Source organism: Notolepis coatsorum, assembly GCF_963971535.1.
Source record: "Notolepis coatsorum genome assembly, chromosome: 9".
Taxonomy (NCBI): Eukaryota; Metazoa; Chordata; class Actinopteri; order Aulopiformes; family Paralepididae; genus Notolepis; species Notolepis coatsorum.
In genome coordinates this window covers 8,232,664-8,245,160 of record NC_140173.1, presented here as the reverse complement: position 1 = coordinate 8,245,160, position 12,497 = coordinate 8,232,664, and the positions used below count along the sequence as shown (strand labels likewise).

At 47.8% G+C, this 12,497-nt stretch overlaps 1 protein-coding gene across 1 annotated transcript; it reads left to right on the top strand.

The window, feature by feature from the left end:
• Positions 1-428: 428 nt before the first annotated feature.
• On the top strand, positions 429-4,350 carry fignl1 (fidgetin-like 1). Its single transcript, XM_084321223.1, has 2 exons — positions 429-552; positions 1,659-4,350. Exon 2 carries the CDS (start codon positions 1,691-1,693, stop codon positions 3,629-3,631), a length of 1,941 nt encoding a protein of 646 aa, XP_084177349.1. The 5' UTR covers positions 429-552; positions 1,659-1,690; the 3' UTR covers positions 3,632-4,350.
• Positions 4,351-12,497: the final 8,147 nt, after the last annotated feature.

The following is a 12,497-nucleotide window of genomic DNA, read 5'->3' as shown; positions in this document are numbered from 1 at the left end:
GGCAACTCTAATCTGGCTACTGTATCAATATAAGATACATGGTTTTTTTATGGGGAAGATTTGCAGCTTCACGTCATTTCGAAAACAGGTGGTCGGATTTGAGACAAATGTTGAACAGTTTCTTGAATTGTAGCAGAGACACTTTGTATAATGATTCACATAGTGAAATAAAGAAACACAAACTCCACTTTTTATGGGCGAACCCGGGTGATAAATCGAGCGCTCCCAAATCGTGACCCCGTTCCATTTTTTATATTGAGTTCTTCGCTTTGACCTTTTCTTACCTTTGTCCATCTATGTAATTTAATCACTTCATAAAGTAACGATTCGAAGATGCTTTCATATTTTTATGAAGTATATGTTTTCCAGACTCGATAGCGTGTTGAAATGTCAGCACAAGACAGTGATAATAGTTCAAGGATCGAAATGGAACTAGGATCCGACTGCGGACAAGCAACTGGCGGGATCGTGCTGACTTGGAATTTAACATAAAGTTGTGCACTTTTGCTCACCTTTATAGGAATTGCAGGACAGTTAACTTTTACCACTCGTGTAAGTAACGTTAACTAACTTCATACCTACCTACTGCCAGTTAGGTCTTATATAGTTATATGGCTACGAGGCACTGCTTCAGTAGCTGAATGAATGAATGAAAACTTTATTTAACAGATTGCAGAATGGGTACAATACAGACAGTACAGGTCAAGGGGATGCAGACCAGAGAAATACTTTTGTCTTGTTTACATCACGGTCCCCCATTTTCAATTCATAGCTAACTATCTCAACCAGTGACCATTGGGTGTCGTCAGATTACGTTAACGTTAGTTATCTTAATGTTAGCCTCCGTGTCCATGTCCCCATGAAGTATACAAGTTACAAATCAAACGATCATTTGATTGATTGATTGATTGAAAAGTTTATTAACAGATTGCAGAATGGGTACAGTACAGTACAGCTCAATACAATTGTTAAGGGGATGCAGACCAGAGAAAGACTTTCGTCTTGTTTACATCAGGGTCCCCCATTTTCAATTCATCATATGACACACATAACATACAGATAGACAGTACTGCTACATCTATACATTTATGACATACCAGATTTGCAAATACAGTACTGTTTGTGATACTAAAAAAAATCCAGGAAAAGAGTGTATATACATTTGACATAGAAACTGTACATTGGAGGAGGTTGGGTAGGTGGGGGGTGGTTGGGTGGGGCTGTACATTGGAGGTGGGGGGGGGGGGACACTGTACATTGGAATACTGACATACATTTGACATAGAAACTGTACATTGGAGGAGGTTGGGTAGGTGGGGTGGGGTTGGGTGGGGCTGTACATTGGAGGTGGGGGTTGGGTAGGGGGGGGGGGACACTGTACATTGGAATACTGACAAAGCCATACTTGTTCTTTACTGTACAACTGGGTTAGGACAGTTGTAGGGGCCAGTTTCAAATTGCAGGTGTTCTTACTGAGAAGTTCCTCGTGTTGATGTTGTATCCTCTTATATATCTAACGACTCAATGATATATAAACTTGTCTTTTATTTTGTTTGTTTGAGTGTGGGTGGGGTATGAGCATTGTGTGTGTGTCTGCCCTGGCTGTTTCTTGGGTCATCATGCATTTTTAATGACTCCTGTCCCCTCTCCTTCAACAGGCTGGAGCAGGCCAAGCTGGAGCAGGCCAGGCATGAGTAGCGCACACCTAGCCGAGTGGCAGAGGAGGTCCTTTGACATTTCATCTGGCACCTGCACACCTGAACAGACGGCAGACGCCTATCGGGCACACATCCTCTCCATTCAGTATGCATGGGCAAGCTCCCAGCTCTCTCAGGCCGCCACAGCCAGCCTGCTCAGAACCTACTCGGAGCTATACGCCGCGGTGCTGGACTCGGACGACCCGTGCACGGGGCTCAACAACTACGCGGAGAGTGCGCTGCACCTGGCGCGCAATCAGAGGAACCACAGTGACAAGTGGGAGTCATCCCTGACCGCGGAGAGTGTGCGGGAGCTGTGGTGCGTGCGGAAGATGATTCAGGCAGGGACAGGGGGAGGCTCCCCCGTGGCACCAGCAGATGTTAACGTATCTGTTGGACAAGAGAGCCGAGGCAGCTTCCTGTCGGTTCCCTTCACCGGAGATGGGGCAGAGCCTCCATTATTCAAATCTGTAGGACCGCCGCTGCTCAGAAGAACAGAGGGCAACGGCACGTCCTGTAATCCACTGGGTGGTGCTGTGGAGAGAAGGAGGGGCTCAGAGGGGATTCCCGGTGATCCCACTTCGTTCACTCGGCCCCCTGCTCAGGTCCAGTCCTTGTTTGATCACCATAGCTTCCCGGGTCCTCCTCAGGGAAACCCAGACGCAGCCAGTGGCTCCTTCGACGGCCACCAGTCTGCCTTTTTCCCCACCTCAAACCCATCCAAGCGGAAGAATTTCTACGGCTCGGGTGGAGAGAGCAACAGTGGCAGGGGGCCAAACGGAGGCCAAACAGGGCCAGAGTCACGACCAGGAAGCATCTTCAAGACGGCCCGGCAGCAGTTCATCGTTGACCAGCAGAAGAAAACCTCCCAGCAGCAGCCCCAGAGAGGCCAGGCGCCTGGTTCGGCGGCAGCCCCGAAGAAATCCCTGGGTGCCAACAGGCCCAGAGGGACCTTCTCCAAATTTGTGTCGCCGATGCCAAGACAGGAGGAGGAGGAGGAAGGCGGGGCAGAGACCCAGCTGCTGGACGAGAGCCTGAAGCACTTTGAGCCCAAGATAGTGGAGCTGATCATGAGTGAGATCATGGACCACGGGCCCCCTGTGGCCTGGGACGACATAGCAGGCCTGGAGTTTGCCAAGGCCACCATCAAGGAGATTGTGGTTTGGCCGATGTTACGACCTGACATCTTCACTGGGCTCCGTGGCCCACCTAAAGGCATCCTCTTGTTCGGGCCGCCAGGCACCGGCAAAACTCTGATTGGGAAATGTATAGCCTGCCAGTCTGGGGCCACCTTCTTCAGCATCAGCGCTTCGTCGCTCACGTCCAAGTGGGTGGGCGAGGGAGAAAAGATGGTGCGCGCCCTGTTCGCCATCGCCCGCTGTCACCAGCCGGCGGTCATCTTCATCGACGAGATTGACTCCCTGCTGTCACAGCGGACGGACGGGGAGCATGACTCGTCGCGGCGGATAAAGACGGAGTTCCTGGTTCAGCTGGACGGGGCGGCCACAGCAGCGGAGGACCGTATCCTGGTGGTGGGGGCCACCAACCGGCCTCAGGAGATAGACGAGGCGGCCCGCCGTCGCCTGGCCAAGAGGCTGTATATCCCACTTCCCGAGGCGGCGGCCCGACGGCAGATAGTGGCCAACCTCATGTCCCGGGAGAAGAGCCACCTGAGAGAGGAGGAGCTGGAGAGCGTGGTCGCGGGGACAGAGGGCTTCTCCGGGGCCGATATGACCCAGCTGTGCCGAGAGGCGGCGCTGGGTCCCATCCGCAGCATCCAGCTGAGTGACATGGCCACCATCACCCCGGACCAGGTGCGTTCGATCCTCCATGGCGATTTCCAGGAGGCCCTGAAGGTCGTGCGCCCCAGCGTCTCGTCGAAAGACTTGGATTTGTACGAGGAGTGGAACAGGACTTTTGGATGTGGACGTTGAGCACAGGGCCCCAGCATAGACTCTTCATTATCCTTGTTCATTGACTGGGTGTTGATTGAACTGAGCTGAAACCTTAAAATGTTTATCTCCCAAGAGAACTGCAGTTTGATGTCGAAAACATCTAGTTTAATGTTGTAATTCCTTATTTTCGTTAGACCCACGTCCACACAGTCACATTCCCTGTGGGATTTTCTCACTTGACAACAGCTCATATCTTTTCACACCTTTGTGGACTTTCAGTAGTTTTAATCCTGCATTGGCAAACACTAGTAGTTGATCCTCCTAGATATTCTATTATTTCATCAATGTTGCTTGTTGGGAATTTATAATCTTCCTCCCCAAAGATACACTTTTACAGGTTGCTTTGTGATTGGATGCCAATGTGATGGAAAGCACTGCATGCATCTTTTTTTTAATCCACTTTTTCTCCTTATTTTCAATTTTTCTCTCATCCCAATTTCGTATCGCCAATTCTTTTCCCCTTCAATTCTCCCCTCCCCTATCTTGAACGTTGCTAGACTATGCCTCCCACTGGTCGGCTGTAGTGAGGATAGAAGCCTTGCATCACGTGTCCCCTCCGGTACGCGTGTAGCTTTATGCCAAGCAAGCAGTGCAAAAACTTACCGTAGTGGCATGCAGTAATGCGCCTTTCATTTTCCGCCGCCCAGCGCCCAGGTCGCGCGGAAATAGGCTGTCTATTGCCATTCTCTTTGACAAACTCTAACCTTAACCAGCTCCTTAACAACGCCTAAACTTAACCGTTCTAACCTTAACCAACTCCGAAACCATGCCTAACCTTAACCATAGAAATTATATTGCCATTCTCTTTGACAAACTCTAACCTTAACCAGCTCCTTAACAGCGCCTAAACTTAACCGTTCTAACCTTAACCAACTCCGAAACAATGCCTAACCTTAATCGGCGAAAGAATACACGTTAAAAAAAAATCACGTTAAAAAATATTTTCGATGGGATTCGAACTCGCCAGCAAACAAGCCATAGGATCCACAGCCATGTGTCCTTGCCAATTGAGCTATTGCTAGATACTGAATTTAGGGGCGGTGACTTATATATATTGAGCTCCGCTCGTGTCGCATGCGCGGGCACGCCGGCGCACGCACGCACCTGAGCGAGCACGCCGCCGCCGGTGCACGCACGGTAGCATTTGTCTGAAAAGAAGGGCGCTTTACCGCACTAGCGTGCGGTGACGAATGCGGAAGCATTTTTGCACTGCTTGCTTGGCATTAACGTACAGGCCTCCGGTACACGAGGAGGCAACCTGTCGCATCTTTTCACCAGACAGCGCAGTCTCTCAGTGGCGAGGAGTAACGCGTGGGAGGCTCACGCTGCCCCCGATACTTCCTGACTCTGCTGTACAGGCATCACCCAACCGACCTGTAGGAGTCGCTGTCCACAACGTCCAATCCCCACCCATCGACTTTCCACCCGCTACCTCTGCCAATTGAGATAGTATGACGACTGGCCCAAGCCGCAGGCAACGCTGACTCGGGGAGTCGAGACCGCAGCCTCTTGCATTGGTGACGAGCGCAATCTCCGCTACGCCACCAAGTCGCCCTATGCACTGCATGCATCTTTAACTTTAGGATGAATCTGAAAAGATTTCTACAAGTTATAATTCTGTTCAAACTCATTTTGTGGGGGTGGAAAAGGCATTCCTAATAAAACATTCAAGATAAATAAGCCGCAGGCATAGTATTTAATTCCAAGTGCATTTTCTTGTATTTAATTCACGAGAACACAAAAGTCACCGTATAGAACACAGTTATCTTTATTGTACTGTAATCGTTTTCTTGATAAAACGGCGTTCCTAATAAAGTATAATATTTCTATGACTGTTTCCCTCCGTTGTTGCAGAAGTACGCAGGAGAGAATATGAGCAATGCGCCGGTCGTGTCTTCTCTCTCTGCACTGCCCATCTCTCTACAGAGTATCATCCCTCATTACTAATTCCCTGTGAAATTTCGCAACAGATCTCTATGGTGTCGCCAGTGTTCAAGGTTAGTATACTATGTGCACATCGTGGTCCTGAAATGTTCCTGAAGCTGGATGTGCTAACCGTGTGGCTGAGGAAGTTGGGTAACAGAGACAGAATCCTGGGCCTCATGATAAAAGACTCTTATAGTCTGCCTCCCTTCCTGTTGGTGACTACCATATGCCATAAACAGGAGAATGTTATTGAAATGTTGTTCATGAAAAACACGCCTTTTTATTTGTTTCCATTTCGATATTACTGAACTGCCTAGTGGTAATCAAGTTTCAAGTTTGGGCTTTTGTGTGTTCTGGCTATAGTATTTAATGTAGCAAGCCTTGTAATTCCCTGGTTGCATAAATGTGCAACTGAGTTGATGTCTGTTTAAAAGTTGTATCCTACATCTGAAAGATCACAACAAATTTAAGACGTTGCTGTGTTCGCACAGCAGAAACTTTATCCCCCCTGCTGCCAAGTGGTCATTCTCCAGATTAATGTGAGGGTCAGCGGGGATTCTTAATGCCGTCTATATCCTTTTTAAGTTGAATGCCACTGGCCACAGTGGTACAGTACACTGCGGATGAAGAAGGAGACGATTATAGATTGTGCACACATGAAAAGAAATTGTCATATAATTTTCATGAAAAAATAAATAAACTGGAAGACCATGAAAAAAGGCTTTCATAAATGTTTCATCTTTTTGTCAAGTCCCTGATTAATATTTCAAGCTTATGTGTTTGGCCACAGCATTGAAACTTTGTTGAATTAGCCAGCAATGGAAGTAGTGAGCACACCCCCAGAGGGAGCAGTGGGAGCTTCTCAAAACAGCAGGGCTCCTCGTAGCCGGACCAGGACAGATGCAGCCAGGATGGCAGGTCCGTATGGAATGAGAGTCGTACCATATGTTGTCAGCTTGTAGCTTGATTTTGTGACTTTGCAGTAATGCTTTTGTGGTCGCACTTGGAGTCCCATTGTCAAAAGCACGTTTGGCATTGGGCCTAACAAAAATAATAGTTGGTTTCAGGTTGGTTGTCAGTTTGGCCATGGGTAGGTAGGGAATTTTTTTTTTTTTTTTTTTTTTTTTATTCTTTCCCACGGCGACTATGGATAGGGAATTTCTTTATTTAATTAACCCTTTCACTGCCACACGACAGAAGGTTAGCCCTTTACTATCACACAACCGACGGCGATGCTCCATCATTAGCATCATTAGCTCCGCGGATGCGGAGCTAATGATGCTAATGATGGAGCATCGCCGTCGGTTGTGTGATAGTAAAGGGCTAACCTTCTGTATTGTCACAGTGAAAGGGTTAAACGGCTGTCGTGTGGCAGTGAAAGGGTTAAAATGTTCACAACAACATGGATGCATGTACTCTGCCAGCATGTTTAATATCCATAATACTAAATGTTTGACTAAGATTTCTATGAAACTTTATTCTAAAAAAAAAAAAAAAATTTTTTTAATATATAATTTTTTTTTTAAACTCATAAAATATATTGGGTCGCACCTAAATCGGCAGGGTCGGTCGGCAACCTGAAACCAACCATTATTTTTGTTAGGCCTTGGTATGCACATCTTGTACACTGGAGATTCCAAACAAGGCTTTCAGTCTATAACATATGGCGTGGCGATCCCATAACAGAGGAAGCTGTAACTCAACTCAATGTATTGGAATCTTAAAGGTAGAATCTGTAACGTGTCAAACGGCAAACTCTTGTCAAAAGAGTCTGTCTTGGTACTGCACTTTGTTTACATTTTGTGTTTAGGCTTGATGTGTGGGTTGGAGTTGAGTGGGGATAGGGGAAGGGTTGCTAAATGGTGCATTTATATAGCGCTTTTATCCAAGCGCTTTACAATTTGTTCCTCATATTTTACCTATTACTGGCCGCCACACCTCAGGCTCTGCCAGGAGAGGTCTGGATAAATTCACACATAAGTTACCATATACAGCCATAGTATATATACACGCATAGATGCATAAATACTTAAATACATATGTGTGTGTGTATATAAGCTATGCATTTCTCATGACCTCTGAGAGCCTGATGTGTGGCCAGTATTTAGCAACCCATCCCCTTTCAACTTCAACCCACACATCCGACCAAAACAGAAAATGTAAACAAAGTATACCAACCATGGCTCTTTTGCCTATAGATCGCTGTTTGATGGCATTACAGATTCTACCTTTAAGGAATGTGAAAATGGAGCTTAGAATGCAACATCACCAATAAAGTCATAACCAAGGAAATGGTTTAATTGGCAGTATTGTTGGGACTTTTGCCACATCACTAATGTATAGTGTAACTGTCAGAAAGGCTCACAAAATACACCCTCCTTTGTGTTCTTCCATACAGTTTATCCATCCGCAACAATGTTGTCTATACTTTTCTTTTTTTTCTCAAGAGTGGGCGGTATGTAGATAAGTCGTTCACAACTGGTTTTGAATTGGGAACTAACTTCCAACTTCTCCATGAAGTTGCAATCTAATGTAGCCTAGTAAATAGGGAAATATCCAGCAAAGCAATTAAGATAACATTCTGTTCTCAACCCAATAATTGATGATGATATTCATAGATTCCAAGCCTCAGAAACATCTCCCTGTGATGAGACACGGTCATGTTGTACTTGACGTGAATCAGTAGGGCTGTTTAGTGCTGTCTGCATCCTGCAGTGAGGCAGTAGGGCTGTTTAGTGCTGTGTGCATCCTGCAGTAGGGCTGTTTAGTGCTGTGTGCATCCTGCAGTAGGGCTGTTTAGTGCTGTCTGCATCCTGCAGTAGGGCTGTTTAGTGCTGTGTGCATCCTGCAGTAGGGCTGTTTAGTGCTGTGTGCATCCTGCAGTAGGGCTGTTTAGTGATGTCTGCATCCTGCAGTAGGGCTGTTTAGTGCTGTCTGCATCCTGCAGTAGGGCTGTTTAGTGCTGTCTGCATCCTGCAGTGCAATCCTTCCGTTGTGGACATTCCCAGCGGTCACAGAGAGCAGGGGAAACATGGTTTAGGGCAGGCAAAGAAAATCGAAAGGCATACAGTAAGTGATGTTAGTGTTCATCTGAGTGAACTAAAGATAACATCTCTTTCTAACAGGACAATGCATTTTGGAGGTTCATTATATTCTCAATATCACATAGAGCAGACTCAATACTAATGGGCCCCTGTCAGTCAGAATCACTGGTAAACTAATTCTGCCGGGGCGCCAGGGTGGCGCACCATGTAACGCACTGCAGTGCTACGCGGTCGACCAGGGTTCGACTCCCGAACCCGACGTACATTTGCCGCATGTCTTTCCCCCCCATATCCTCTCCTGACCTTCCTCTCTGCCGGTCCTGTCTGACCCGGAAAAAGCTGTAAAAATGCTAAAAATAAATCCTTAAAAAAAGAATTTTTGCCATAAAACACATACTTTTATCAAGAAATTAAATGTACTGTATATATCTTTTTTTCTTTTACAACTATTATGAATTTCATTGAGGTAAGGTATGAAATGTGAGGGACGTGTCAAAGTTCTCTGGATCCTGTTGAGGTGCACAACTGGATTTGGTCGAACTCTGATTCTTAAAGGCGAGTGAAGAACTGGCAGAACTGGCCAAAAGGGGAAGTGAGATTTGGGATTCTGGCAGGGCTGGAGTCGGTTGGCCAGATTATCCCTCTCATGCAAATGCCCTCCCTCCCCCTGTTAGGTCCCAATGAAGCGTGGGGGCTCAGCGCTGGCCACAGCTGTTTCCCGTTTCCGCCCAATCACACAGCAGCCATCTGGACGCGGCTGCCGCTGCACAGTGCTGATGAGCTGCTCCTCCTCGCGCCCCGGCCCCTGCACCTCTCTCCAGACAGGGCCCCGGTCCTCTGAGCCTTGGCCTCGGCCTTCTGCTCCACTGCCCGATCCCCGCTGTCCCAAGCAGCTCTCTGCTGCCTCTTGCTCCTCTGAGGACCAGCAGTACACTCATTCATTCTCCTGGCATGTCTTGCTCGCGCTGGCTGTGTGGGTGGGTGCGTGTGCGTGTGTGTGTGTGTGTGTGTGTGTGTGTGTGTGTGTGTGTGCACTCCCAGGCCTTATTCCTTCTGAGAGTGTGTTAACATTTCCTCCTTAATCTCTAATTAATCTCTAATTGTGCTCCCTTATGCAGATGATGATCCTATATAAGGTGTGTTGTGGTTGAGCGCTCTATTGTACTTGAAGGGGGGGGTCTTTAGACCTGCAGTATAAGAACACTAAAGTGTGTAAAAAGTAGTGCTATATAATACCATTGTATTCCTCTACTACTTCATGTTGAAAACGCACAGTTACATAAATCAGTCAATTCATTCTGATTTATACATTAAAGGGGCACTTCACCAAAAGTGAGGGGTTTTAGATTGTATGTTGTGAAGTTTAGACTTCAGAGAGGGAGAGTAAAGTACAGAAAAAAAGGTACTGTAGGAGCTATTTGATGGTTTTTGTGCTTAGTTTGTAGTTTGTAGTTTGTTCATCACTGGGTGGCAGCACGGAGCACTGGGTGGCAGCACAGCATAGGTTTTTTTGAATAAAGGCACAGGGTTTGAATAAAGGCACAGGTGTAGGCTATGTCAATCAATGTATCTAGGTATGGGTGACGGAGAGATCTCACGGTTTTTACCGCATGAACACACGCACGTACCATCGCTCGGTTTAAGTATTATTAACAGCATTATGAAGTAATTATTGTTTGGCTCATCACGTGTATTATGCTAAATACTTCAATTAAATGGGAACTACTTCACCCAACGGCAGGTGACACAGACTCGACATTGTGTATTTTCTAAATTGCGCGTCAAAGACGAGGAATCCCCGCACCCAACCGGGCGTCTACCAGGACATCAGGATAGTCGCTACAGGTACCGTTATCGATTTCCAGGTAAAAAGAAAAAATGTCAGGCTCGGTGTCCTTAAAAGACCCACCGCGTAGGCCAGATGCAAGCCGCATTTTACAATAAACCTCTGTGGGGCTGTTAAAAAAAAATTATAATCTCAAATTTAATCTCAATCGCAATATCTGTCAGAAAAATCGCAAATTAGATTATTTCCCAAAATCGTGCAGCCCTTGTGTGGGTGAATGTAACAAGTTCCTAACGTTTTCTTTTCCCTATTATTTCATGCACACTTTATTCATTGTTTTAAATTATTATTTTCTTTTAAGTTATTTTGTACATCACTCTGTTTTGAATTTGATGCAAATTTGCAATGCATGAGGGTCATCCTTTTGTGTTAAATGGCTGCATGAAGCAAGCATTTGTTGACTCATAAGTATTAAAACTTGAAAAAGATCAGTTTAAGTTAGATTTAGAACGAAAGGTTATCTTATAACCTAGTTATATGAATACTGGCTGAGCGTCTCGCTCTTTGCCATTATGAGATATCTCTTATCTCCTAGCACCTACTGTGCTCACGAACAAACAATTGCACTCACATGCACGTGACCAGGCCACGCCCCCGCGTCCTGCTATAAGACGCCGGACATAGTCACACTCTACCTTCCTCGGAAAAAGTTTCCAACACTGAAAACCCAACCAAGGTACCTCAGGGCGCTAAGAGCGAGACGCTCAGCCAGTATTCATATAACTAGGTTATAGGATAACCTTTCGTTATATATCATACTGGCCATCGCGTCTCGCTCTTTGCCATTATGAGATATGGGACAGAGCAGACACGTGGCCCGACAAGTGTACCCCCTGAGGGCCCATAAGCCCCACCCAGGGAGGAGGGGAGTCCCGTCCACCCGCCCGTCCTAACGAAGGGGGGGAGGCAGTCAACTCCACCAAAGTGCGAAAAAGGGGGAACCAGAGACCCCTGAAAAACGCACAGCACAGGTGGGACCACGTGTGACACATCACCCCGTGGCACACACCTACACATCCCTGCTAGCCCACCAAATGGCGGGACGCAGGAGAGGTCCCAGACCTCAGAACCGCCTGGGAGACAGAACCCCCAGACATGTCCACGAGGTAAAACTTAACGAAGGGACCCGGGGAGGACCAGGAGGCCGCAGCACAGATGTCCTCCACCGAGGCCCCCCCTAACAGGGCAGCAGCCCGAGGGGGGACCTGTCCAGCCAACGTGCAGCAAAAGGCAACGCCCCCGCACAACCAATGTGACAGGTGCTGCTTGGACAGCGCCTCACCCGGCGCAAGGGCCACCGTAACAAACAAACAGTTGAACGGAAGCCCCGAGAGCCCGAGTCCTGAGGTAAACCCCCAGTGCACGGACAGGACACGACAGGTGAAGGCCCGCCTCCAACTCACTAGCGTGAGGAGGCGGACGAACGCCTGAACCACAATATCCCTGGAGCGAAAGAGCCCCGGATATTCTTCGGCACGAAAACTGGATTAGGCCTCAGAGTTGCACTGCTATCGGCCGAATAGACAGGCACTCAGGCCGCACCGAGAGAGCACACAGCTCACCCACGCGTTTAGCGGAGGTGATGGCCAAAAATAACGCGGTCTTCAAAGACAGCAGATCCAATGGCGCCTACCCAAGAGGCTCAAACAGGGCCTTCGACAACCGGCCCAGGACCAGTTGGAGGTCCCACTCGGAGACAGAGAACGTACCACAGGCTTGAGACGCCGAGCGCCAAGCAGGAATGTTCCACAAGAGGGTGGCTGAACAATGTTCCGCCCCCACACTCGACCATACGCCACTCCCCAGCGTAAGCCGCGGCAGAGGACGGAGCGAGCGTGTACCGGATAGCATTAACCACAGAATAGTCAAGACGCATCCCCACCAGATTCACACTGTCAGCAGCCAAGCCTAGAGGCTGCCCCAGAACAGGAGGCAGAACCGCGTGCCTGAGAGAGGGCCCGCGGTGACCACGGAACAGGCCACGGCGGGGCCACCAAGAGCTGAATCAGGGCCGGGGACCACACAGCTG

Coding starts and splice junctions, on each gene's coding strand:
- fignl1 (XM_084321223.1), top strand. CDS start 1,691: ATGAGTAGCGCACACCTAGCCGAGTGGCAGAGGAGGTCCTTTGACATT.